This window comes from Amphibalanus amphitrite, unplaced genomic scaffold (genome assembly GCF_019059575.1).
Source record: "Amphibalanus amphitrite isolate SeventyFive unplaced genomic scaffold, NRLGWU_Aamphi_draft 001321F_arrow, whole genome shotgun sequence".
NCBI lineage: Eukaryota > Metazoa > Arthropoda > Thecostraca > Balanomorpha > Balanidae > Amphibalanus > Amphibalanus amphitrite.
The window spans coordinates 112,926-140,837 of record NW_024882814.1 but is presented as its reverse complement, the minus strand read 5'-3'; the positions used below and the strand labels follow the sequence as shown (position 1 = coordinate 140,837).

Genomic DNA, 27,912 nt, shown 5'->3' with positions numbered 1-27,912 from the left:
TATTTGATATTAAAAAATAATATGATGAAGAGATATGAACTGGTCAAAATGAAAGTAGAAGTTGAGCAACTACGTAAATTTAGTAGAATATATACAGAACATGTTGGCGTTTTTTTTTTAATCTTGGTAAATGACCTTGAGTTTCGTTTCAGACATGGCGCAACAGATACTAAACAAGAATGATCGTGACGCTGTTGGAAGGTAGGCCTTTTTTCATTTTTCATTTTGGTTTTGTATTTCAATTTGTTCCACTGAAATATTTTATGTTTCTGATAGGTTCCTAAGGCACAGGTTTCTTGCTTTGTAATTGGTGTTATATGCAATAACTGCGCTTGAATACTAGTTAGGTACCGACTGGAGCCTGTCGCTGCTCAAGCTATGCGATTAATGAATCAAATTTAAATTGAAATATAAATGATAAATATGGACTGGTAGAGTCATTTTCATAACCCTTTTGACATGGCTTACTTGCTGAAAATTGTATTGAGGAATGTTGAATGCCATAAATTCCCATTTAAGGTAGGTATATCTTGTGACTCGTAGAGAATAATTAGGAATAACACTTCAGATTAAATGCTTACACACTTACGATTACAATGTGAAGATTGGTACACCCAGAAAAGTATCCATGGTGCACCAGGAAATGTATCCAACTCCTGGACTCAAACTAAACTCGAACTTTGAATTATTCCTTGAATTCAATTTAATTTTTGTCTGCTTGAAAAGCATAAAACTTCATTTGAAATGTTGAAATAGTTTCCAGTTTCAAGCATTATTTTCAACTTTTCATAACCAATATTTTCACTCAACTCTTCTTTCTTCTTGAATTCTGAAGTAAAGTAAAACTGCACTCATTTCAACAGGTGCAGCGCAGCAGTGCAGTTCAATTCGTATTAAAATATTTCTCCTCAGCATGTAGAATGTCCTTTTGATGATATATACTTAAAATTGAATATGGAACATCATCTTTGAGCAAAACTCTCTCTGCTTGAGTAAATTATTCAATTTGGAACTTTCTCTGCCTGAGAAAATGATTCAATTTGGTATTTCATATCCAATATGAAGGCAGCTTTTTCAGGAACTGAGCTGAAATCATTATAGAATATCCTCTTAATACATGAACTTTTACTCTCCAGCAAATTAATTTGTAATTACTCATTACTGAAGTCACATTTAATTAAGTTGCAATATTAACTATAATGTTGATAAGGCTAAGGTTAGGGAACCTTGAGATACAATCATGTACTTATTGCCTGTTTCAGACAACTTAACTGCTCAATGTGCTCATTGCCCCTGTTCTGTTTGTTTCAGGACAGTCCTATTTAATTGGCAGCCCACTCTCTTCACCACCGCAGTTGCCACCCTTCTGGCTGGCTTCCTGGCTGTGATTTTCACCTGGTACACTCCAGCCAGCCCTCCATCTCTGGCATCTCCCTCTGTGCTTTCCTCCGAGCCTAAGAGTGCCACCATGTCACCGCTGGTCAGCGTGGAGTTCGAGGTGTTCGGACGCGTGCAGGGCGTCTTCTTCCGCAAGTACACGCAGCGCACTGCACGTGACCTGGGTCTGGTCGGGTGGTGTCTCAACACGCGCCACGACACCGTGCAAGGTCACGTGCAGGGCCCCGCCGACGCTGTGGCGCGGATGAAGCGCTGGCTGAGTGAGAAGGGTAGCCCGCAGTCCAAGATCGACCGATGCGAGTTCCACAACGAGCACAACGTGGCCGAGCTGGCCTACAAGGAGTTCGCTGTCAGACATTGATGCGTATGTGAACACTGAACTTCGTGTTTTAGTGATGAAGTGATTGCGCTGCTACTAGCTCTTCCAGTTGTGTTCAATTGGTTTTGTTATGAGTTACGAGTGGAGTGTGCTCATTGGCTCGTTCTGAGTTGGGTGATAAGTGTTCCACTCATTCGTTAACTTCTTGCCGTGAAAATAAGGACGGTGCTCATGACATGGTTGTGCCGCGAGTTATATTTTATTTATTGCAACAAGTAACAAGTTCGTAATGTGATTGCTTCGCTGATGGACTGAACAGTATGTGATATCGTAACTACTTGGAACCACCATTGGATGGCCTGGTCTTTGGTCAATATAATTCATGCATAAAATTTTATGGGTGCCTCACCTGTAAACTGTCGGAAAACTGAGCACTGGCAGACAGTTAGATACCACCTGTAAATGATGGATGCGGAAGAGACCATGAAAAAAATGCGACTCTTATTCCAACATTGACGATCAAGCATAGAAGCGAATTTTTAGGCAGAACTTGTGTTCGTTTCCGAATGGGTCTACTGTCTGTGACCACAACTTTATTAGAACTGACACGGCTCAGTTTCATCGAGCGACTAGGCCCTGTCGCGTCACCTATCCACGATACGTGCTGTGGCGTCATCTACTATCTAGGCCTTCTACGGGCTTGGCCGGCATTGGGTCTGCGGACGAACGTAAGTTGGACACTCTAGGGTTGTGTTTGTATGTTTTAGCTTTGCAAGATGTTTATTGGCTTATTAAGTCATCTTAGCATTCTACTTGTTTTTTTTTTTTTTTTTTGTATCTTGGAGGCTGTCTTCAAAGCTTTCGTTCGGTTTCTGGCCTTAAAAAAGGGCTCCTTTATTCTAGCCCTCAGAGGCCATCTGGAAGTTCAGGTGCGGACGCTTTAGGTTTAGTTAGTAAAACCGCATACCCTGTCGTTGGTCAACGTGAACATAGGATCTGTTTATGGTAATTCACATGTCATATCTATCGCACTGCTCCCATTTTCACCCACCCTCCTGAGCCGTCAATCATCATCGCCGGTACTTTGCAGCGTTGCGCCCGCATGATCCCCGCCCCTTGTCGCTCCCTCCCCTACACCTCCCGTTATATGCTCTGTTCTCGTTCCGATTGTATTCATGCAGAGTTACTACGCAGCTCGTATCATGTGACCGTGGCCCCCATGTCAGTGCTCCAGCTCACCCATCAGCTCGGCCTTGGCAGGACCGGGCCGCGGCGGTGGCACGTCACCGGCGTACCGCTCTCTGATTGGTCCTCTGCTGGGGACGGTGGACGGTGATTGGTCGGACGGGAGGTGTGGCTCGTCGGACGGCGAGCACCGTACCGAGCCCACTGCCCGAGCGACTGCCTCCCGCTGCCGCGGAGATAGGACGGAGAATCATAGGTGAGTGACCACGGGGTAATTTCAGAGAAGTACGTTGGAGGGCTAGCTCACCAATATCTACCAATCACTGTCTTCCCTCAAGTGGGAAATACTTGGATCTTGAGAGCTTGGCTCAGGGGATTTCGACTGCGCGGTGCTGTGGGTCTACGGTTCGCGAGTCCACGGTGATATTTCCGCCTGATATTTCGCGCTGGCTGCGCCCATGGCTAAGCACGGACCGGCGGATTCGGGGCCGGCAGGCAGTCGCTCGTGACCACGTGTGCTCGCTGAGACTGTCTGTGTATCGGTCATTGGCTGTGATAACGTACCGCATATGCAGAACGGCGGCGGAGGGGGGACTGGGGACCGTTTCATCGTCCTTCCTCTCCAGTGATCCTGCCCTCCTTGCCCTGTCTCGGCTGGTGGCACGGGTGGGTGTGAGTGTTTTAGAGATCATGGTAACAGACAGCTGAGGTCATACTAAGATCACACCAGCATGTCAGGCACGTGTACACGATTTTGTAGTCTTTCTTAGACCGCTAGAGCTACCAAGCGAAAGACTTGGAAGACTTCAGCGGCGTTGTATGGTCCCCGTTTGTTTATTCTGTGCCGTGGCCTCCGTACCAGACATTACCCATCCGTTCAGGGTGCCTGTCGCTGTTGCTAGCCTCTCCTAACGGCTCCTGAGCGGGTCCAACTGGATTCTTTGGTGGTCACAATCATAGGGCGAGAACGGCTCATATGAAATACCGACATGGACGATTGGAGCAGCAAGCAAGTGACATGTTCCGTCTTTTTAGGCACTATACTTTTATTACGTGAACTTGTATGTCATAATAATTGTCAGCCTAAAGGCGTCACTGACAGTTTAAGGCCAAAGACGTCTCCCAGTACGTTGACATCTTTTGATGCATGAGTGAGGACGTCTCAGTCCTTACTTATGCATCGCATTGTCCTTTCTCCCGTGCCGTGCTCTAAAAACTGCTCCCGCCTCTGCCATATCAATAGCCCGTCGCCTGTAACCTCTCTCGATACCCGGAGCCGGTCGTATCTTCACCGCACGTGACTGGCCTGGAAGGACTCTGAGGCCCGGTAGAGGCCGGTAGGGGCGGTGTTGGGCCGTGTCAAGGCCCAGATACCATCTGTCTGGCCCGGGTAGACCTGTTCCCGGCGTGGGCTGGGTGGTGGTCTGGTCGACTGGGGGCGGGGACGGGCCTCTGCTGGGTGTCAGACGTGTTGTCGGGCGGGGCAGTGGGGTGACAGGGAGGTGACAAGTGACTGAAATGTGGCAGGTCTGTTAGTGTTCACGGGTTGTATCGAAGGCGCCTCCCATTAGCCCGGAGATCGGTGAGGTTTCATTAACCGTTCAACCGATGCTCCGTGACTCAGCAGATTATCTAATTGAATAGAGATGCTCTTAGGTAGTATACTATAAACTATAAGTATCCTTCAGCTGGCATACGTTACCCACGCCTATGTATAACTAATATTCATGTGTCTAATAGGTGGTGCAAGTTACCGAGCCTGCGAAGCACATTCAATGCGAGCCAGTCGCATCAGATAGAAATGTATCCTTGCCAAGTGCGGGCAAGGCCATTTTTCACGCCGCTGTTTATGCTAACTTCGTTCGGGAGGGCTACTTTTTATCCGTGATGGAATATGGTGGTGCGTCTGGTTGCCGTCTAGATTATGCGCGCTGTTTAGTCGATAGCATTCTTATGCACGCTTCAAAGAGCAGCCTGACGAACTTTCGCACAGGAAGTCTGTCATTGAAGAGCAAAGATTCAAACACGAGCTAGCCTCCGCACTAATTCATATTGGAGAAATTTCATTGTCGACCCTTAGGTGTTCATTCATCCTCTATCATGGTTATCATTTTCATGATCACCTTTCTTGCCCGATTACCGTCCTCGATTTGTGATGGTCCTCGATTTGACCGACCCTTAGCTGACCGTCAGAGTTTCCTTCTCCTTCAATAGCCGGCCTCATATATCTGTGAATGTCCTCTCCTCCCTCTGTGACCGTCCTCACTCTGGGTGTCCTCAGCTCCTCGCCCGGTGCCTCGACTGCCGCTCAGTACCCACCCGCCATGCCGGCGCTGATACGGTGTCTGGCGGGGCGGTCCTGTCGGGTGCGAGCGGTCAGTGCTCTCTGGCCGGTGTTGGTGAAAGGGTCGTCCACTGCCCCTCTGTCGCCGTCACCGCGGTGCCCCGACCCCGGACTGCCGTACCGCTGCCGTGCACTACAGGTAAACAAGAAACATTGGACAGACCAGTGGGCTATGGTCAGAGAAGGCTTGCTTTGGGAAATTTACATAGTTAGCTTACGAACAAAAGGGAATTAAAACTGGACCCTCCGGTACCGCGCCGAACTAACGCCCTTTCAGCTGTGTCGTTGGGGCTTCTGTGAAATGATTTGTGAAGTTCATGAAGTTCATGAGGACGCATGACCACCGTTCCCTGCTTCTATCCTCAGGATACAGAAATCCTTCTCCTCCACGCCACAACCCCCTCCGGGCTGGACAGGCAACTTTATCTCATGCGGGCTGCTCCCTTGGAGCGGCACCGTTGCTCCTGAGGGAGCGCACCCCGTAGCCGGGTGCAGTGAGTGCCTTGGGGCTGGGTGGCCTGTCCTTGGACGGGCTCAGCCCCGGCGACTCACTAGGGTGCCTGCCCAGACCAATGTCTCCCCCTATATCCTATCATCCTCCCGGCTCTGAAATGGTCTCATTGGACCGAAAGGGCCTAACCCAACAATACAAACAGGACGCATGACATTTTTTTATGTTTTAGATAAATGATAGGTTAATTACCTAATGAATGATATCGGGTTTATGCGCTGGACGCCACGATAGTTTCTCTGCTTCACCAAAGCTTGCATTTTTTGCGATACGTGCTAGAAGGGCTGGCTGTGCGGCTGTGCCATGTACGGCATTTAGAGCGCTGCACGGTGTACAGTGCACAAGTCCGTATCAGTTACGAAATCCACGCAATAGGTGCACTCAGACTCAGATATCACAATGCGTCGCCCGCGCCATATGGCTCCTGTGACGCAACTGTCCTGTCACAACTGTACGTTCAGCTATCGATCGGCATGGGCATTGAGTATGCCATCGGTTAACGAGTGTAGATATACTGTATATGGACTGGACGCACAGTTGGGGAGCAGCTAGGCAGGGACGCTGAGAATACAACAGGAGAGCGGCGATAGAAATTCGGACCATGTGACGTGGGTCGAGAAGGTGGTGCTGGACGCTACTTGAATTAAAAAAACGCGAGCTTGAATTTTGAACACCCTTTTTTTGCAATTTGAGCTCTGTGGTAGCTTGAATCTCTGTCAATTTATATATGATCCGAGACGATGTCCGCTCTCAAGTTTGTCTCGCCTCACCTCACCGACCCATCTCTCTGCGTTCCTCAGACATCAGCCCGTTCCACCACCGCCGCCACCATGCACGTGCCGTCGCCGGTCAGCCTGCAGGAGCCGATGGTGGTGCCGCTAAAGACGCTGATGGGCCCCGGCCCGTCCAACGCGCACCCGCGCGTCCTGGAGGCGCAGAGCCAGCCGCTGCTTGGCCACCTGCACGCCGAGTTCTGCAAGGTACGAGCGGTCACAGAGGGATAGTCAGAAGAATGGATGATGAATTCAGTATGAAGCGAAAAATGAAAAGTAGTCGAAAAAATAAGACATTGTTACATTCAATCACAGATAACAGTAGTACAGTAGTAACAGTAGATTCAATTCAAACTCCGACTCTGATCCTTGAGATATGTTTGGACGGATTCGTCCTCAGCATGTGTCAAGCCAAGTAATCGTTTTGTGCTGATCTTCATGGGTAATTACTTGTTTAACATATTACTTTGTCGTAAAATTTCAGGGACTATTGAGATCGAAATGCAGCGTGATACAGGGGGAATGTTTGTAGAGTCCCTAAGCCTGTTTTTCACAGTCTGTACGTACTTAAGTCATCTGTCGAATCGAGCTGTCCGCGCTTCATGACAAACTGAACCCGCGGAAGCCCGTACCGTTCCGTATTTCGATAGTTCACCCACACCCGCTCTGTCTGTCCGTTTTCAGATAATGGACGACTGCAAGGACGGGATCCGCTATATGTTCCAGACGGAGAACCGCGTCACTCTGGCGCTCTCCAGTACCGGCCACGGCGGCATGGAGTGCGTCATGGCCAACCTGCTGGAGCGGGATGATGTCATTCTGATCGCCCATAATGGCGTCTGGGGCGAGCGCAGCTCCGACATGGCGCGGCGGCAGGGTTCGTTTCGAGGGAGGGGAGGGACAGTGCCCTTGAGGAGAATGCAGTGGGATAAGTGTCACGGATGGGAGCTAGATGCGATGGTGCAACATGAAGGCTATCGAATTAAATAGGCGGTTTTGTGCGGTTGTAAGCTTTTGTGTTATATTATCGGAGAGGCTGTGTACTATGCGTGCAAGCATGGATCCAAATATTATGCTCTAGATTTACTTGCTAGAGTTATTCTGACACGAAAGTGACAAGGAAAAAGGTGACTGTTTTCAGTCACTCGCAATATCAAAAAAGGCTCTTCTGGATCCATAGCCGAACTACAAACACTTCGCTTCTTTCATCCGCCCCTACATCCCTACCCAACTGCGTCATACCTCACTGCCGTTACCACGCAGTCGTTAACCCCTCCCCCACTCTCCCCGCAGGCGCCGTGGTGCACCAGATCAAGGAGCCGGCCGGCTCGGGGTTCTACCTGCAGGAGCTGCGTGCCGCCCTGGACGTGTACAAGCCCAAGGTGCTGTTTGTGACGCACGGAGAGTCCTCCACCGGGGTGCTGCAGAACCTCAACGGAATCGGAGACGTCTGCAAGGCGTAAGTCATGCTGACTGTTGTAGTGGAGTAGGTTGTTAAATAGTGACCGCGGCAGGACATTGTTAAATGGGTTGTCGGCTTTGTAAATCAAGAAGCCGTTACCGGAATTGCAGGATTGTTCACGAAAAACTGACACATTTCAAAACGACTTTGTGACCTAGTGAGATCTCATAGACACTTGATTTGCATGAAACCAGGGGAATCTTCCTGTTCCGGGATGAATCGTGCAGTGCCCGAAAAAAAAAACTCGTCATCTGCAAAATATGTTGTAAATTCTTGCAAACACAAATGATATGTCTTCAGAATACGTGAATAAAAACTTCAGTCTATTCTATTTGTCCATACCATGATTGTCGTGCTGATGGCAAATGTTTTCTCGTAATTCGAAAACAAAAGGTGTCAGTTATTTTTGTGAAGATCTCTGTAGTTTTAGCTCAAGTGGAATAAGTAGATTCGTTCCTAAGTATAGTTTCTTTTGTCGGAGCAGCAGCAGTTGTTGTCTGACCTCAACTGACCGCCCATGACCTCAACTGACCGCCAATGGCCCCTGTCCACCATTGACCTCTCCTGACCTCCACTGATCGCCCATGACCTCCTACTGACCTCCCATGACCTCCTACTGACATCCCATAACCTCCCATGACCTCCCCTCCTCCCACAGCCACGACTGTCTGTTTGTGGTGGACACGGTGGCCTCACTGGGCGGGGTGCCGTTCTACGCCGATCAGTGGGGTGTGGATGTGGTCTACACGGGCTCACAGAAGGTGCTCAGCGCTCCGCCCGGCACGGCACCCATCTCACTCAGCGAGAACGCCTGGTGAGCAATGAGGAGATAGATGGGACAGGGAGGGGCCTGGGAACTGCGTAAGAATATCGTATACTGCTTCAGGCTGCACTGCTTCGCTGTTTCTTACGATATTTCATGCGTTAGACCATATTGTGTTCTGCAGTTGAGGAAATAGTGTATAGGCTCAGGGACATACATATTAAAAGAGAAGATGTAGGACATGATGATTTTATGCATGATTGGTGCAAAGCATTTGCACTTGAAGCTTGATTTGGTCAGGCATTACGAAACCGAACAAGATGTAGGCATGTGAATAAGCCGTAGCTAATATGTATGTTGCTGGGGCATAGCTGCATGTCATCTACCATGTCATATTCAATCCGTTATACCCATGACTCATCAAGGTTGACCGATGCTGCGTTTTTTTTCAGGCAGAAGATTATCAACCGTAAGACGCCGATCAGCTCGTTCTACTTTGATCTAACCATGCTGGCCAACTACTGGGGTTGCGATGAAGGACCACGCAAGTGAGTAAACGTGAATGAATGAATGAATGACTGAATGAAAGAATGAATGGTGGGAAATGAATAAATGGTGGAAGTATGGAATGAATAGATGAATGAATGATTGAATGAGTGCATGGTTGAATCAGGAAGGACCGGATTGGGAATGAATGAATGAATGAATGATCAGATGATTCAATTGATGTTGTGTTCATTGAATGAATGAATGAGTGAATGAATAAATGAATGAATGAATGAATGAATGAATGAATGAATGAATGAATGAATGATCAGATGATTCAATGGATGGTGTGCTCAATGAATGAATGAATGAATGAATGCCAGGGTTGGCATTTTTGCCGGCAAAAACTAGTTTATGCCATTTGCCGGTTTAAACCGGCTTTAACCGGCAAAAAGTGGCAAAAACTGGCAAAAACTAAAAACCATCACAATGATATGCCTAGACATGGATTTGAACATGAAACATTTTAAGGAGAATTCGGTGAAAGCTTTATGCTTTCAAACAGAAGTGACATTGACCGTTGAAGTGTTCTATAACTCAAAAACACTTTCATGGGCTCTCCATAAGGAACCAGTAAGACGCCTTTTGGGGTTGACAAATGAGCCAGTGCAAGAGTGAGTCCTGCACAATCAGAAGTGCGAAGGGGTATCTGCCACTGATATGCGCACGGCACCCTACCGTGGCAGCTTTGCCCCACTCTCCCCTACATGGAAATGCATTCTGTGGGGGATGTCTACCGACATGCATAGACATTTTAAGCAGGGATAAGTAATGAGGCAAACTTCAGAATGTTTGGTGCATCTCTATAACATCCAGAAATGCATTTGTACATTTCAGATCCATTCCTAACTAGAAAAGTTGTGGTTTGGGCCACCTGAGTTTTATCCAGTTTTGCCAGTTTTTGCCACCGGGATTTCTGCCAGCCGGTTTAAACCGGTTAAAACCACTGGCAAAAACCAGTTTTTGCCACCCCTTGCCAACCCTGATGAATGCGGACCTGAGTGATTGACCAGAAGAATGAATAAGTGTAATGAACAAATGAATTATTGAGGGAAGAGCGAATGGGTGTACGCATGTTCGCTCATAATGACGGACAATCTGTTTGCATCAATCGGTCTAGTTCCCCCGCTGTTATTGCCCCGTCTCACCCGCGCCCTCTCTCTCTCTCCTCTCCCTCGCCCACAGATACCATCACACGGGGCCCATCTCCAGCATCTACGCGCTGCGCGAGGCGCTGGCTATCGCCTGCACAGAGGGCCTGGAGTCGCTCTGGGAGCGTCACCAGCGCTGCGCCCAGCGACTGTACGCCGGTCTAGCCGAGATGGGACTGAAGTTGTTTGTGGAGAACGAGACGTTCCGCCTGCCGACGGTGACCACGGTCAAAGTACCCGAGGGAGTCGACTGGAAGGCGGTCTCCGCCTACTGCATGACCAAGTGAGTGTTACCGGGCGAGGGGTTACTGTTGTTTGGTCGGTCAAAGGTCAGATCGCTTATGTGCAAAAAGCAGTTCATTGGTTGTAGTAAAATGTGTTGTTTTCAAACTTCCATGGCTGTGCATTAGCAAAACGTTCACAAACACCGGAATATATTTTCTTTTTAATTCGCACGAAATAATTAGCGAATCAGAAGCCGATATATTTCATTGTAAGCATCTGTCATTTTGTATATCACCTCTATTGATGGCGATATAAATTTAATATTGCATGGGACGGAATGGAGCATTACTGCACCTATGCCGTCACTGTTACGCCCCGTTCACAGGCACAAGCTGGAGATCTCGGGCGGCCTGGGTCCATCTGCCGGCCTCGTCTGGAGGATCGGCCTGATGGGCGCCAATGCCACCGACGAGAAGGTCGACTTTGTGCTCGAGTGTCTCCGAGAGGCGCTGGCAGATGTCAAAAAGACTGTTGACTCGCTTACATTGTAGGCGAGAAATAGTATAGGGCAAGCTGAAGCTAAAAAGGGGACATGTATCACTTTTGGTGAAGAGTCACAAACAAAATTGCAAAGTCAGTTATCTACTGCTACTAACGGACAGAGACACCGGCCAATCCGCTCCGAGAATAACGGAGACGACTGAGAACCGACCGAACAGTAGAAATTGGCACCCGGCGCCTTCATTCCCCTAACGCCGTTGGCCGCCTATGGGCGCTATAAGGGAAGTTCCAGTCCCCTGGGCTCAGGACCAGGCTCAGGCCTAGTTCGGCACCCCAGCCAGGAAAGTGGCGTGAATAACGACCTCACCGGTGGGGCGGAATGATTAGGATGGTGGTCTTACGAACGGACGGACCAATGCCGGGACCACGGGATGTAAATGCAATGAAACCCTTGCCAGGAGTAGCGTGAGCTGAGCTGAGTGCGAATGCAACGTAACTATACAACTTTTACATATTGTTGGATGTTTTTACTGCATGTTGCATATTTTGATACCTTTACGATTATGGCATTGTTACGGTTCCAGGTGCCTGTTATGGCGTTGAATCATTGTTGAAATTGCATAATGGCATATACTATTACGCATTCCACGCACTGTTACTATTATGCACATGAAGTAGTTATTACGCAGGTGGTGCCTGAAAGAAGAAAAGAGCTTCCATTCGCGGTAGCCAGCGTACATTCCGACTTGGTGCGCTTAACTGCCAGTGTCTTAGAACGGCGTTTGTGTCCATTGTTTGATATATCGTAGCTACAGTTGATAACCTGTCATAATTGCAGACAGACGGACTGATGACTCTGGTGAGAAAATATTTTTATACTGGGAATGCATTTATCATGCTGCGGTTGGCGACTTAGCACTGTGAATTCCAGTGACGACCGACCCGACTTGTTTGTTCAAACGAGCCCCGTACGAATTTTGAAATACATATGAATCCTTTACTTCGTTTGTTTGTTTTGTTGGGTTAGGTCTTTTCGGTCTGACAAGACCATTTCAGAGCCGGAAGGATGATAGGAATTAGAGGGAGACATTGGTCTGGGCAGACACCCTAGAGAGTCGCCGGGGCTGAGCCCGTCCAGAGGACAGGCCACCCAGCCCCAAGGCACTCACTGCACCCGGCTACTGTGTGCGCTCCCTCGAGAGCAGCGGTGCCGCTCCAAGTGGGCAGCCCGCATGAGATAAAGGTGCCTGTTCAGCCCGGAGTTGGGGGGGGGGGGGGGGTTGCGGCGTAGAGAAGGATTTCATAATCCTGAGGATGGAAACGACGGACAAGTGTGAATCCTTTACGGCGTGGTGCAGGTTTCATGGAGTCCCGGCTGCCGCACACCGGTTTGCCATACCGACAACTGTTAATCATCCGTCGGTGGATGAATACCTAATGATAAGCCGCCCATCCACGTACGCATTCAGCATGTTCACTTCAGGACAAAACTCAGACCATGTTCTGTGATACCCCCTGGTGATTCCGGTTTCTACAACACAACCGTCCCCTCCCCCCGTACCACCGAATGCCGATCTAGGGCATGTAATGTTGCTGGTCGGCCGTCCGTCTCGCTCCCAATTCCCAAACTAAAACGATAACGGTATGCCGATTTATATATGTTGTGGACTGGTAAACCTATTTGCCCAAGCCATCAGTCAGTCAACTGATCCGCCAGGCCGAAGGCGTCAGCCAGATAGGTATGTCCCACGACTTGCCCTGGCCCCGCCCCGTCGGGCCCGTCCACAAATTCTCACCCCACCGCTGAATCCGCCACGTTTCGAGTTCGACGCGCCGGCACAGTCTAATCACCAGGCGGTCTGTTGAGGTAATGCGGCACAGTATACGTGCACGGCGCTCTAGCAATTATTTCTGCTGTTGCGTTGCATTTCATGGCGCAGCGCGCTGGAATTGTTGCGTTACCACGTGGAGTTCTCTATATACCGTGCCACGTGGCGCGTGCGGTCAAGCCGTGCAGTGATGAGAGTGACCAGGGCAGAGTGACGACCATGAATACACTGAGTGCGTGGGTGGATTGTGCTTGTGGTGTCGGTGTCGATTCTGCGTGTGACTTGGACTGAACTTGAAGTCGAATTCAGTCAGTCTTCGAATTTATCACTTCTAGTTCTTAGCGTGCCTTTTGATCTGACTCATCTGCGGAAGTGTGCGCGATCAAGGTGCGATCGTCCACCCGGAGCCGCACAAACAGGTCAGTCATGATCGGTGGGGGAAACTATGGGGGCCTTGGCTCTCTTTATTGGGGTAACTGATAGCTGCAATCTCGGATGGTAATGGGACGAGAAATGTGCGATAAGAAGTGTGGTTGAATTGATGCGCAACTATAGTGCCTACCAACATGATCCTTATTCCTTTCCGAGGAGTCATTTTGGCCGGGCCCTAGGTCGTCTGACCCGTGACCCGGACCGTGACGTCGGGATTAGGGAAAGAAGCTTTAGGTCACGGCGTGTCGGCGTGTCGCCGTGTCGTGACCTAGCAATGAACTTCACTGGGTAGTGGGTGGCCCACTATCGGATTGGATGTCGTTCGATGTAGTTCGAAGGTTGGAACAGCTTGAGTTGGAGTGCCACTGAATGGTTTGGAGAACGTATATTGCCTACTGCCTAGCACAAGGCTCCTGTTGCGTGCGGGTTTCAAGTCGATCCGACGAGGCCTCCCGAATCTAGGCTGATATCGAGCTGAATCGGTCTCAATAAGTAAGACCACTGCAGACTCCTCAGGGCTGTCGAATAGTAGTACATCGTGGAGACATCGGACTGGGTCACTGGGCGCACCAGCGATTCAGATTGGTGCGCTACGGTGGCAAAGAGCGCCTCGGTGGGACGGCAGTGCTCTGTTGCGATGGAGCAGCCCGCTCTGCCACTCAAACGCTCACGACGGACCCCAGAGAGGCTGACCTACCCCTAACCCCAGATGGGGTTGACTTCATCACTAGGTACCGATTGATAACTGGCCTGGACCTCTTCGGTGGCATGCGAAGTGTGCCGACTGCCTGGTCAGAACAGGAGCGGACTTGCTCTCCTTCGACAGGATGGGATTGGGAATACTGGCTAAATCCCCGAGGAGATCTCCCGAATCGGTTGGAATACAACATGCAGAATGTGTAATTTAACTTTCAGTCTGAATGTGCTGATGAAGTGGCTGTCAAAACTCGGCGTCTCCACGTGCCTGCAGAAGTCATTCTGTTTTCTTTCAGTAACACCCACACGCGATATGACTGCCTGGCTGTATTTTACATGGCACGACTACGTGGCGGCGGCGGTGCAGCGCTCTGCCCCCGCTCCTATTGTCGGTCGTATCACATGGTGCCGGCCATAGGGCCAGCTGACCGCCGGAGAGCCAGCCCGGAGAGCCGACCACTCCGGAGAGACGTCCCGGAGAGCCGACCACTCCGGAGAGACGTCCCGGAGAGCCGACCACTCCGGAGAGACGTCCCGCAGGGCGCCCGGCACCTCTCTAAGGGACGGTGGGACGAGAGACGCCCGGACGCACCCCGGAGGCAGCGGACCGTCGCGCTGCCGCCACGCTCGCAGCCCTGTTCGGTTAATGTGGTGCCGCACTGGCGCAGTTGGCCGGTGCCCGGCGCGCTCGCTAGCAGCAGCACGCTGCACAAAACACCGCCGACCATCTCACTGTCAGACTTATAACAGACGACCCTGAGAACAACATCTGACTCGACGACGCCCGCTTCGGCCGCGAAGCCTCGGCTTACGCACAACAACTCGGATACCGGCGGCCGGAATCGGCTGCTCACACTATTGTTTCTCTCGAAATTCTCAGTTCAGTCCGCGACAAAACGAGTAACGGTTGCAGTTCTTCGATTCTCGTGTCAGCTCGCTCACAGTCACAAGTGGTTTCCTGATCACAAGAGGGTAGGGAAGTGAGCCTTTGTCCCTTCAGCCTCGCTCGAGTTCAGCAGAGTTCGTTCCCTGGTTCGGCTCACTCTCGCTCAGCGTCTCTGTCACTCTACCTCGCGTCCAGCGGCGCCATTCTCACTCACTCATGGCGCTCCTCTCACTCTCACGTTGGCTCGGGGCCCGCTAGTCTCTCTCGCACAAGCTCCAACAAACGCCGGACACGCGTGTTTACAAAAATAATTGACCGGCGCCTGCCACCGCCAGGACGGCACCCAACAATAAGCGTACAGTTCCATTTCTTGCCACCGCTGCGCTGAGGCGAGACGAGGACGAGGCCCGCCCGTCCGCCGGCCGAGCGGACGAGGCGGCCCCGCGCCAGCCCGCAGCGCCGCCGCGCGCGCAACACTCCGCCAGACGCTAATGACACTTACCGCTATGGCACTAGTTATGTACAGGTATGCATGTTTGCGCGCCTGGCGCCGGCCGTGTGGCGTAGTGTCACCAGGGCAACACATTACAGTGAATAAATACAGCACCGGTGGCCGCCTGACCCGGCGCGACCGCCTGGCTGCCGGAGCCGGCCCGCAGTCGGCACGTGACGTCACGGCAGCATTCCGTGACGTCATTTGTGACGCAGCCGCGTCCAGCGCCTCGTCACATTGCACGCAATGTTTCGGCTTTGTACTTTCCAGTCTGCGCTCGACACTGGCGCCCGCTGGTGGCGCCCTCTGCGGCGTTCACACTTGACTGCGGCGCCGCCTGGTGGCCTTTTTCTCGGTCGGTTTATTGTGATCGACGCAGACCGGGCAGCACTGGCCCGGAACCTCCTTGGTGTTGCGGCAGTTGAGCTCTGGACAGCGTGTTCGGCCGCACATCTTGCTGCCGTCCTGCGGAGGGAGACGGACATCATCAGTACTGGCGCGACTAGAGAGCCACGCGACGACGGGAGATGAGGGAGATAGTTGAAAATGGAGCCGCTGCTCACGCGATGAGTATCATGCATGTTCCAGGCCGCCGGTCTCGACAGTTTTGCGCCTTAGCATGGGTGCGTGACTGAGCAACTCCAAATACGTGGAGCATAACAGCCACTTCGGAAACACGCCATGATTCTAATCTTGTCTGGGCTACCCTCATGCTAAACTCGGAAAACAAAACAAAGCCTGAGTCTGACCCGCTCGGACAGCCAATTTTGAGCCAGTTTTGCTAATCCTTGAAGCACCCATCCGTACCAGAAGGAGACATTTCCACTTACCCGACATCTGCAGGTGATGCAAGGCATCAGTCCAATGGTGGCGATGCGTGGGTGCCAGGTGTCTCCGTTGCGGTAGACCATGGTGCCCTTTCTGCAGCCTCCTGCCTGCAGGATTTCTTCCTGGCTCATTTCGTGAGCCTCGTCGCCCATTGCGCCTGCGGTGGAGGACGAATATTTATCAGTGATTGACCATGGTGGGCTGCTGCTTTGCGCTGAAGCTTCGCGCCATCGATATTCACCGAGAAATGAAACAATAGTTTATGCAATTAATCCCTGCATCAACTCCCTACTACAGCCTCACCATGCCCAATGTTTCGCGTCACTCACCTCTATAAGTACTGGCCAGGATGCGGGGTTCAATCTTGGCGACGGGCCGGCACTCGCGGCAGCAGGCGCCCGACGGCATGTACTCGCGGCCCGGACAGTCCAGGTCGGGACACGGCGGCTTCGAACACGACACCTGGTAGTCGCCCGGCGCGGAACCCAGCTGCAGAAGAACGACGGGCGACATGAGGTCAGTTGAGGCACGACCACCGAGCAATCGCTCGTCACGAGTCTCTGGCGCATCTCGGCGTCACCGATTACGGCTAAAACCAGCGTGAATCGCATACGCAATCACGCTTCTGAATGGAGATCGGTTGAGCTCGCGTGGATCAGGTCATGGTTTGAGGGAGCTGTCTGCATGCAGGTGGTCGTATATGGGTGATCGGCCGGGTCTAACAGCCACCCGACACAGACTACATGCGCAGATAGCCCGCGCGCGAGTTCGTTCCAGTGTGAATTCGCCCTGAAGCGGGTCGGCGCAGCGAGGGGCACCTCCAGTCGGCGTGGGGTGACACGGGTCGGCGTGGCAGCTCACCTGACACGTGCAGGTGACGCACTTGTTGAAGCCAAACGGCGGCACGTACGGGTGCCAAATGGAGCCGACGGCTCGGAACCGGTTGGCCAGCAGGCAGCCCTCGGTCGGATCGTTGGCCACCTCGGCCTCCTCCGGCTCGTCTGTGGGAAGGAGACGCGTCGTCAGAGACGGGGAGACAATGTGGAAATGTGAAAACGTTAAAAGAAGTAGGCAGCATATCAGGCGGGAAGTAAGCGTCCAAGTCTGGGAGGGTGCTAACAATGGGAGGCCCCGGGTTCTCCGATAGAACTCGGGCCTCCTTCCAGCTCCTCTTCCTCCCAGCTGGGGGTCCGCTCGTTTACTCACCACCGTCGCACACGGGGCAGCAGGAGCCGTTGGGTGTGTGCTGGTTCCGACAGGTGAGCGTCGGACACAGGATCCGCTCGCAGGACACCTTGCCGTGGGTGCAGCTGCAGATCTTGCAGCTCTCGTGAGAGGCCTCCCACTGAGTGCCTTCCTCGTATATTTGATCTGTGGAAGGAGCACGGGAAGTTAAAGAGGGCATTTGTAGAGAGTGCAAGGAAGTTTGTTTACAACGAGAGTGCATGCGAATGTAAGCAAAACAAACAACCTTCAATGTAAACTACGGCCATTTTCTTCACACATTGGCCAAGGTTCGTTTGAAGCCTATGTCGTCATGGTGCCTAAACAACATCGCCTGAAGCCCCGCCCAGTTGTTTCCATCAGCGAGGAGTCTCCCCCACCACTTCTGGTCGAGTTCACGTCCGAGGCCCTCCGCGAGAGACAGTCTGAGGGCGCGGCCCATCGACGGCGGCGCCATGCCCAAATGTGGCCATCCGCTGAGGTCACGCGCCGGGCCGCTGCCGGTGGCCGTGGTGGGCCGGCCCCGCCGCCCTGACCCCGCACAAATAATGACCGACCGCACCGCCTCACGTACGCCACAATAGATGGACGCCTGGTTACAAGGGAAGGCCGCTCAATCCCACCTCTTATTTGCGCTTGCGTTACACGTCATTTGGTGACATCGGCTTATACGGACTCTATCTCGAGCACTTCGCTCTTCATCGTGAATGACCCGATCGTGCTAGCCTTGTAGTTTGAGCGGCTGAGTCCGCCGGCTCGAGCCTGCCGGCTGCCGTCGCCTCGGAACACTAACTACCGAAAGTCGTGACGGTTGTGACCGGACCGCCCGCCAGGCGTGGGTGCCGGCTCGGCGCCGTGGGATTCCCCGAGACATCGGCACGGGTCGGAACGGAGCATCGCAACAAAGAGTGAGCCCTGCGCCTATCAGTGGCGTCTGGAACGAGTGCTGATAGTGTATGGAACCATACTGTTACAGGCGAAGTGTTTTCGTGCCTTGCTGTATTTTATGCCTTCGATCACGGATCGCGAGTCGCGACGCCGTGTTCACTGTTCAGGCATAGGAGTTACCGTGAGCTGTTGTGGGCTACAATGAACCAGCTGACCATAGCAAGCTGTCCTGAGCTGCCCATCAACCAGTGAGCTACCCAAGCGGCCGGCCTGGCACGAGCCCATGAGCATCGCTCCGCAGCGATCAGCCCGGCGGCGCTGGGTGGTCCACAAATGGGCGCGGGCTTAGCAGGAAGCGGCGCGGCTCCAGACATGCCGTGGGCGTGATGCCATCTCTGTCGATGGCACTCATTAGTGCACAATTACTCGGAATTTGACCGCCGCGGTAAACTGTGGCCTTGAAACACGAAAGGCGAGTCGTCGAGGCGGCCGCCGGCATCTAACAAGTTTACTGTAAAAGGGTGCCGCGCTAAATAAGTAAGCATATGCTTCAAACAGTCTTAAATGTCGATTTTATCTCGGACACGCCCAAATAAGCAGCTTCGGCGAACAGAGGCAAGCACTCAGACGAAAGAAGCTTCTCTAACGCCCGTAAATCTGCGTGTGGTTATGTCACAGAGATGACTAGAAGCTCTTAGTGAAGTTCTGTGGTCTTTAGTCGACTTTTGTGAGGTAAGACCTGCGGGGAGCCTACTTATTGAAAGACGTTTGCTGGGACCAGGCCGCACAGCCCGGCGTCAGCCTCGGAAACCAGTGTGGGAGGACAGTGAAGACAGTTGTGCCAGATCCAACTGCGAGCGTAAGGACCTTACTCTTCCAAACCTCGCTGCGGTGCAGCAACTACTCGACAGCATCGCTGAACATTTCAAATACATCCGGACAGTGCCTGTTCGGATGCGGCACTGTGTTTAAATTCTGAACTAACCCCTTCAGATGTTATGACAACTTGAAGTGCTCCAATAACAAGTATTTTCGGCACAACATCAGTCGGTGCTTTGGTGCCAACACTGGAGAAGAACATTTCCTGCTCTTCTCCGCCCCCTGTGCCCCATCCTGTAGTTCTCCTGGCTCCGTTCCCGCGGCCCACACGCCCGCGGTGCCCCCGGATCCATCTCTGCTGCCGGAAGTTGTCAGACCTCTCGGAGTGGCGCCGAGGCGGAACAAGCGGTCGCAGCTCCGCGGCCGGACGTGGCGCCGCTCACAGACAGTCGGTGACCGGTCGGCCGCCTCCGGCCCGTTCTGTTTACCGTCGGGAGGCGCCTGAAGACTCGCATAACGAGAGCAGACTGGCGGAGCCCGGCGCCAGGGCGGACCGGTCCGGCGCCGCGCCGTCCGTCACCTGTCGCTCCTCCGTCCGTCAACGAGGGGCGATATTGGGCGCCGGCAGCGGCACGCAGCCACCAACGTCCGACTGACGGCCCAGCCACGGTGACCGGCTGTCCGGACCGACTATTTCTGTCCCCGGCGCTCGGGCCAGCGGCCGCGCAGTGACTCCGGCAGAGTCGACACCTGACTCGGATGACTCACACACCCGAAAATAGGGCGAGTCGCGCGACTCGGCTGTCTCTGAGTCAGGCCCCGAAATAAAGCGAGTCTGGCGCGGCGGACCTGTCAGCGCTGATGGCCTGTCTCTCTCCCCGTACCCCGCTGTCCGTCCGTCCGTCCGTCCGTCCGTCCGTTCGTCCGTCGGCCCGTAAGTCCCCGTGCGGTGAGTGGTAAGTACCGGTCGGCGAGCATCGCGTGTCACCGCGAAAAACGAGCGGCCGGTACCGTTGCGGGCGCCGCTCCGGTGTCGCGAGCGGCACCGCGAGGTCACTCACTTTCATATTCGCAGTCGTACGAGCGCTGGATCTCGTTCTCCTCGCCATCGTCACCGTCCATGTGGTAGTTGTCCAGACGGATGCGCCGCGTCGGCAGACACGACTTTGGCACGAACACCTGAGGGAGGACGAGTGGTCAGTGTGTGGCGCGGGAGGGGGAAGGGATGGGAGAGACACGAACGCTCGAACTAGACCGGCCGGTGAGCGCCTGTCCCCTTCACTGGCCCAGCAACAGTCAGCTTGTTGGTCGTCCGATGCAACAAAGGCGGCCGTGAGGGCTGAAGGGGCCGACAGCCAGCTGAGTTCTCCGGTCGGCCAGCCGAGGTGGTGGTTACCGTCCATCGATCACGAGTGTTTGACGCCGCCACGGGCGGATGGCGCGATGGGACACCGGCTAATGTGACTTGCAGACGGCAGAACCCAGGTCACCGATGCGGTTACCCCTGGGCAGATGGCGGTGAGTATATGTATAGTAAAGCGTGTAGGTTCGGTTTGAGTTTTGTTATTGAGAAGTTGATCGGGAATTAGTAGGATCAGTGGTCAGTTGCCGTTATCAAAACCCAAAATCTCTTTAAAAATTGGATGCTGTTACACGGCTCATTCGGCTGTGCTGTGATAAACACGAAACATGACTCCCACGCCATGCTCGTGGTTTTCAGACTGATAACTCATTGCACTCGTAAGCCGTAAGAACAGCGCTAGCAGCCACTCAGACGTCGGGTCGACCGGGCGACGGCCGTTGCAGGCCGTCTGCCTCTCGGCACAGGGCCGCCTTGAACCGCCGGCCCGACCGGCCCTCCGCGCCGCTGTCATTGCGGCTATCGTCACCGCTGCGAGCGGCCGCCGACATAAACAAAAGGGTCACGTGACCGCGATTATAATGACGTCGACCGATGGGCCGACCTTGGACCGGCCGAGTTGCAGTGTGACGCCGGCGGAGGCCCGGCGTGCCTACTACCCGACACGTGCCGTCCCGAGACCAGCGGCGGCATCCAGCGCGTAACCGCCAGGCTGACTCACCCGCCGCGCCGCGGTCCCTCACCTTTCCCATGGTGTATAAATAAACAGAAAAAAGTCTGATGCTCTTGTAAGCTGAGAGAAGCGATCGACTCTGCCTAGGTTTTTTATTTGTTGTGTTCAGTTGCAAAGCGAGCTGACAAGCGGTTAATGAACTTCCTGGAGTTACAGGAAAACCAGAGACAGGTCAAGTGAATTGAAAAATAATCAACGGCTAACCGAGTTTGATTACAATGAGCCTTGGCGTGTGCTGCGTTTAGGGTTTTCTCACCTTGGCATGTTCGCTGCTCATCTCGTCATCTCCGTTGAGCGGCACCACCTTGACAACGGTTTGGCCTTTCTCCATACGCATCATGGTGGTCTTGGGCAGGTTGTTGATGCGATTCTCGGCGCGAGATCCGCCAAACTCTGCCAAGACGCGCTGGCGACGTTTCCGGCCGGGAAACTCGACCAGCTCGATGCGTCGGTTGCCAGGCGTTCGATCAGCCACCTGGCAACAGAAGAGTGAGGTTACAACGGGCACGGATGTCCGCTCTCGCCTGGCGGGTCACAGAGATGGCGGGACAGTAAAGTGGCTGAGTCAGCGGTGATCACAAGGGTGGGCGCGGTTGGGGTGGGGGTGAGAAATGAGATCATCCGGGTCCGCCCGGGGTAGGTGTGTCTGCCCCGCCCTCCGGTTATGTCCGCCTGGACTCGTCAGCGCCCCTGCCAACAGACACACATCTTCGCAGGGGAACAACGGCGTTGAGCCGACACAGCTGCTGCCGTGCGCCACCCACCTAAACCCTTCCGAGAACTACAGTTCGTTCGTAAAGGTCGCAACACCGACCCGTTTCGCAAGGTTTGTTTACGTACCTGAACTTTGTAGTGCAGTGCGCAGTCGTCGTCCACAGCCATCCAGGCGACGCCCGCCGAAGAAGAGTTCCTCGACGTCAGCATGATGGGCGCGTCCGACTGACGTGCCTCACTGACGGTCAGCTGAGTGACGCGGCCTCTCAGCTCGCTCCTGTACTGCTCTGTGCCGACGTTGATGTAGAGATCCTCGTCAAGAAGTGCCTCCACGTCCCTGGCCACCATGCGGCGCAGCGTTCCGTTCGCCCAGCCGTTGAGGTACTGCGGCAGGACGTCGTCGACCTCGTAAGCTGGCCGGGCGCCGCCACCAGCGCGTCGCCGCAGGTCGGTCTCGATGCTGATGCGCAGCACCGTCGAGCGCACGTCGATCAGTCGGATGGCGTAGTCGAGTCGGCCGTCGTTCCACAGGCGCAACGTCGCCAGGCCCGAGGCGGTGGTCGCCGGCGGTGTTTTGTCGTTGGATTTGACGCCCGACAGCAGCGCGGAGAACACGTTACAGCCGATGCGGGGCATGATAATACCCTCTAGCTGGCGGTCCGGGTGGGTGCGTGAGAACACCTTGAGGTGCAGCTGCGCGCGCGCCAGTCGACGCATTTCTTCCGGCAGCAGGGAAGTCTTGGCCTCGATGATGGTCTCATCCTCCTGTGAAAAGATCGATACTCGGGTAAGCGTGATGAGAAACCTGAAACCTTGTAATGGAATGTAGTGGTTTCGTTTTGACGCGAGCTTGTTAGCGCGAAGTAAATGATGTATATTTTTTAATGATTCTCTGCGAAACCGCGGAACTCTAGGTACAAATGATCAACGAATTCGATGTGATGTTCGGTAATCCCGTAAAAATCGCACTTGATTAATGATAAAGCAATACGAGTTTGACATACGCTGGCACTTTACGTAAGACCTGCCATCTGTTATTTGTATTCGCCGTTATCGCTACACCTATCGTGTATTTCAAATTCAGTGTCACATCGACAGCCGATACGGCGGCTACACGCGCTGATGAGCGATCTGACGAGATGCACGGCACTCCCATCTGGGATTAACGAGTCCAACCGACCTCCGTACGACGACAATTAGCCGCCATGGCGTCACCGCACACCGTGCCCCAGTCGTTTTACAGGCGCATTTTAGCGGCGGTGGCTGGGCGGGTGGGTCAGTTTTACCACCGGTGTCACTGGTCCGCAGACTGCCGAGACGTTTCATCACTGGACTCGAGACCAGTGATGACTGGATCTGGTGGTGGTGTGGCGTCAGCCCACGTCGTCTCAGAGAGGAACAGGTTGGTGCTGACTGGACGGTCGCAAGTGCTCAAGTGATGAGTATATCGCCGCGTGGTCGGCGGGCCGGGCTTACCTCAGAAGCTGTTTTTGGGAGGGTGCTGCAGGAGGTGTGTGGGCAGTTCGGTGGGGGATATCTCGTACTTCGGTCGGCGCTACTCAGAACCTGTCGTTTGCACTCGGCTCGTCCATTTACAGGTCCTGATGCAATGACGACGGGCTTGTTTTGCGGAGTCACTCGGATGGAACCCCTCGGAGCCGGCGCCGCGGTCACGAACAGAAGACCGATACGCGCAGCTAACGTGGGGCCTCGGTGTTTCTCGAGCCTCTCGAAGCTCAGTAAAATAGTCGGTGACGTCGCTAAGCTTGTCACAGCTCTAAGTCGCCTGACAGCTTAGAAGAAAGCTTCAGTGAACATGGTCGTCGGCAGCGGACTTTTGTGATGTCCAAGTGCATTGTCCACACCCGCCACCGCCGTCGCGTAGTAGTCGCCGCTGCGGAGTCGCGGCCGATAAGTTTGTCTGGTTGTGTAAGCGTTTTCAAAGTGAGATCATCGTTTCCAGCATGCCGACAAGATACTGCGGTGCAAAAGTCTGTCGGCGCCGACTGAATGATGGACGCGAGTTTAGACGTCAACCGGCGATGGCATTTCAGGGCACGGCTCGGCCAATACGGCCGCTTTGATAAGCGATAGCGCAGCGCCGAAAAACGTTCGACGTGTTATGGGGCTCCTTTGTAAACGAGACGGCTTGTTCTGTGGCTCCTCTATAAACGTGACATGCTTTGAGGATCCCTTGTAAACGGAAAATCATGTTTTGTAGTTCGTTTGTTGAGCGAGCCATGCCTTGAGGCACCCCTGATAAACGAGAAAGAATGTTCTGCAGCTCCCTTGGTACGCCGGGCAATATATATGTTCGGCGGCCTTCTCGGTAGAAGGACATGTGTTGCGGCTCGTCGCTAAACAGCAAGGTTACTCTATGTATAGTTGGCTCCCTTGTAAGCTCCTTTACCATGTTCTCAGGCTCCTCCCTGGTAAACGGGACGGCCGGTCTGCTGTTCCATGGCAAACGGGACAAGTGTCTGGCGAGGGTAGTTTGCACAATGCAGATGCGCCGCGGAGGTGCACATTCAAATGGCGCCGCTCACTGGCGCCGCATTAGCGGGGCCAATCTGCATGGTCCGTTCGTCGTCGAGCGACGCGCCACCCGCCGCGCGACGTTCGCTAATTTATTAGCCAATTGCACTGCAAATCATCTGAATCCCATTTCAAGTAAAGCGAACGAGGCCTTAAACCGGTGATAAGTCTGTTTGTTTGCGAGCGCGACGGGCGAGCGCCGGCGGCCGGCGCGCCGTGCCACCCACGGTGACCCGACCGGGTCACGCGAGGAGGCCTATTACCGGCTACCAGGGCCGTGAGAGCGGGCCCTGTCGTGCCCGGCCGGCCGGTCTGACCGCCGACCACCGGGGCAGGAAGACTCGTTCTGCAGGGGTGGACTCGTGATAGCCGATCGGACGGAAACTGACTGCAGGTCCGACGCCGTCGGCAGGGTCGGAGGAGGGTCATTGGTGGGGTCGTGACCGTTTTAGTGCCGTTTTAAGGCCGATCAGTCGGCCCGGGGCGGCCGATCTTCCCTCTGGCGGGGATTACTGGTGACCGAGGACGTGGGGTCCAAATGAAGGCCGTGTGACGCGCTGGGGTGGTCGGACAGACCCGGGTTAGCAGGGCGCCGGGTCATGCAGGGTTGACTTTGCTCCGCCGCCGCGCAGGGGCCGCCGCCGGCCGGGTCAAGGTGCCGGTCTAGTGGTCAGCTCAGGTCACTGGCACATGAGTCACATCGAACCCCGGTCGATTGCGACATGATGTCGGACCGATGGCCCCTCGATGGACCGGGGCTCGATGTGTGGTCCGCCTAAGGGCGCTGGGGTGCACGGACGGGAGAGCTGTCTCCGGGACGGCGGACCGCCCTGATGGCTCGTACGTGCCACCAGCCGGGTCGCCCGGCCCTCAACATCCCCTCGTCTTAAATCTCCTGTTTTCTGGGCTGATCCGCTATATATCGGACCCTTGGCTGCCCAAAACACCCCGTTGCCGCCTAATAATCTCACGGTCCACGTCTCCAGCACGTATTCCCGTCGTTAGCTGTCGAAATTAGGGGCCAATCCGCCGAGCGAGCGACCGAGCGAGTCAGCACACTGCCAGCAACTGAGCCCTTCTCAAGGTCCTGGTCAGATAAACATTCTTCGAAGTTAAAAATGGACAATTTATCACATAACATTGTATGCACACAAAAAATAAGCTTTTCGTCGTCTGTCAACGTTTGCCTTTGGAACCAGCTAACAAAGCGCCTTGATTGAGTGTTTGACTCAACGAATTAGGTGTCTGAATGGCGTCGAGCCTCGACTGCAATTTTCTCCGGCCGCTGCATGGCTGGCCTGTTGCTATCCTGGGCGCCGGTCCATCTGCACGTCCCAGACAGGCAGACGGTCCAGCGGACAGATGTACTCTGTGGCCAGCCGAGTGACCGGCTTGCCTGGCGCGCCCTCTTCTACGCCGTACTGAGGCTGCTGGTAACGGTGGCTGCGGACGGTCAGACAGCGGCGGTGGCGGTGGAGGGAGATGGACCACCGCAGTCGCACCCTCGGTCCGACCCCAGTGCGGACCAGCAGACGCGGTGGACTTACCTTTATCCCACCTGGGTCACGCAGGGTTACCGACAGCCGCGACGTTTCCCTAGATGGCATCAGCGGGACACTTACCGTGATCTTGTTGGCGTCGATCTGTCGATCCATGGACATTTTGCCCGAGTTTCTGGCGCTCATCTGCACCACGAGCGGTCCATCTCCCGTCTCTTCCGGTCCCCAGAGGCCGTGTGTCACCAGCGTGATGTGGAAGCTGCCCGTCTGGGAGGCTAGCGAGACGATGGCGGTGCCGCCGGCGCCGGAGGGCGCGCCGGGCTGGTCCTCCGGAGGTGCCAGCAGGGCGCTGAACTTCTCCGTCTGCAGTCCGCGGTACCTGGGAACAGAGACGCAGTCAGGCGCCGGCCGCGTCCCAAAATTGACCGAGAGATCAGAGAGAGAAACGGGTAGATAGATGAGTTAGAAAATGAGACGACTGAACAGTAGAGAAAGAAGAAAAAGGAAAGGTAGAGACAGATAAGAAGGACGAGAATCAGAAGTAAAACTAAAGTCCCATGGAATGATATGCAAGTCTTTTTGTCCTTTTGTTGATTGACTGTTTATTTTGCTTTGCATTCATAATATATTGGTTATTTGATGCATCTCGCTTGGCCAGTATTTCGCGCTTAATATGCTATTTCTTGGTAGTCAACGGTAAAGTAGCTATGCAGTAAATACTGACGTAATTTTGGGACACGAATGCCGGTCTATGATGAATTGGTGTTGTGCGACAAAATTGGATAAATATACAGTGAAAACATTCAGGAGGGATTCTTCATGCAAAACAAAACATCAATACATCACCAAACGGTTTTCTGATCAGGGTGAGCTAATTATTTACAAAATCTATCATCACATTCATTTTTCTTCCGCGTTTAGACTTGGTCTAAGTGTTCTAGTAAATCCTACCAGCTTATGGCTGCAATGTCTTTCAATTCGCCTTCAGCTCCTGGTCAGCACCGAGTCATTTGAAGACCTCTTTTTCCTTATTACTTACCTTTAGAGATTCTCAGCCTTTCACATTAACCTAGTCACTTATGAAGGATCTCCCTGGCTCACAGTCATCTGGGGACCTTCCCTCGTCTCTGCTATCCTGTCAATCTTTTCTGGTCACCCTTCACCTGAGGATTTTTCCCTCATCCCCCTTACCTGAGGATTTTCCCGCTGACGGCTAGGTCCAGCTGTTCGACGCCCTCCTCCTCCGGCTCTCCGTACGTCAGTCCCACGTGCAGCTGGCCGCCCTTCAGCTTCCGACGGTAGCGGCGGGGCACCTTCTTCCACACGCCGCACACCTTCTGGCTCTCGGTCTCGTACTCGGTCGCCGACGTTGTCAACTCCTCGACGATGCGCACCTCCTCGTCGAAGAAGACGATGCGGTCGGGTCGGCGTGGCATCCGCTCGTAGTAGAAGGAGTAGGTGAGCTGGCGGCGCGCGAGACGGAAGCGGCCTGTGGCCAGCGCGTTGGTGACGCTGGACGGACTACCAGTGGAGTTGTAGGAGGACAGGCCCGTCATCAGAACGGCGAACTCTGTGGGAGGAGAGAGGGAAGGGGAGTTAAAGAGTTGAGATGGCGATATCCTGCTGACCAGAGCTGTAATAAGAGCTGAGTTAGTGGTAATTGTGCAATGAAGGCTGTAAAATTTGTAAAGGTATGCAACACTAATGAAATTCTCTTTCGCCGCCGAGGCAATCGCCTCAATGCTTCCGCTTCGTTTTAAATTGTCATTCTGTTGCAATGCGGACATTGTATGCGCTG

General features: G+C 53.6%; 2 protein-coding genes across 4 annotated transcripts in view; one reads left to right on the top strand and one right to left on the bottom strand.

The window, feature by feature from the left end:
• The first annotated feature begins 213 nt into the window (after positions 1-213).
• On the top strand, positions 214-12,178 carry LOC122372136 (alanine--glyoxylate aminotransferase-like). 2 transcript variants are annotated; one of them, XM_043349018.1, is made up of 11 exons: positions 214-519; positions 1,312-2,445; positions 2,978-3,158; positions 5,184-5,385; positions 6,558-6,737; positions 7,215-7,407; positions 7,824-7,989; positions 8,651-8,806; positions 9,208-9,303; positions 10,487-10,735; positions 11,063-12,178. In XM_043349018.1, the coding sequence occupies exons 4-11, from the start codon at positions 5,227-5,229 to the stop codon at positions 11,226-11,228; spliced, it is 1,365 nt and encodes a 454-aa protein (XP_043204953.1). In that variant the 5' UTR covers positions 214-519; positions 1,312-2,445; positions 2,978-3,158; positions 5,184-5,226; the 3' UTR covers positions 11,229-12,178. The 2 variants fall into 2 exon arrangements, with proteins under 2 accessions (XP_043204953.1, XP_043204954.1); XM_043349019.1 differs by lacking the exons at positions 214-519; positions 5,184-5,385 and having other exon boundaries at positions 1,888-2,445.
• A 2,269-nt stretch (positions 12,179-14,447) lies between these two features.
• The window catches only part of LOC122372135 (dorsal-ventral patterning protein Sog-like), a 57,279-nt gene continuing 43,814 nt past the window's right edge, over positions 14,448-27,912 (bottom strand). The window contains exons 5-15 of one of the 2 annotated variants that reach the window (XR_006254828.1): positions 27,306-27,684; positions 26,238-26,493; positions 22,207-22,845; positions 21,623-21,841; positions 20,335-20,452; positions 17,549-17,713; positions 17,204-17,343; positions 16,672-16,831; positions 16,345-16,499; positions 14,653-15,979; positions 14,448-14,622 (exon numbers count right to left, since the gene is read on the bottom strand). Coding sequence is in view for 1 of the 2 variants with exons in the window: in XM_043349017.1 (XP_043204952.1) it covers positions 15,830-15,979; positions 16,345-16,499; positions 16,672-16,831; positions 17,204-17,343; positions 17,549-17,713; positions 20,335-20,452; positions 21,623-21,841; positions 22,207-22,845; positions 26,238-26,493; positions 27,306-27,684 (2,381 nt within the window). In the remaining variant the exon portion in view is untranslated. Of the gene's footprint in view, positions 15,980-16,344; positions 16,500-16,671; positions 16,832-17,203; positions 17,344-17,548; positions 17,714-20,334; positions 20,453-21,622; positions 21,842-22,206; positions 22,846-26,237; positions 26,494-27,305; positions 27,685-27,912 lie in introns of both variants that reach the window. The other variant, XM_043349017.1, reaches the window with a different exon arrangement.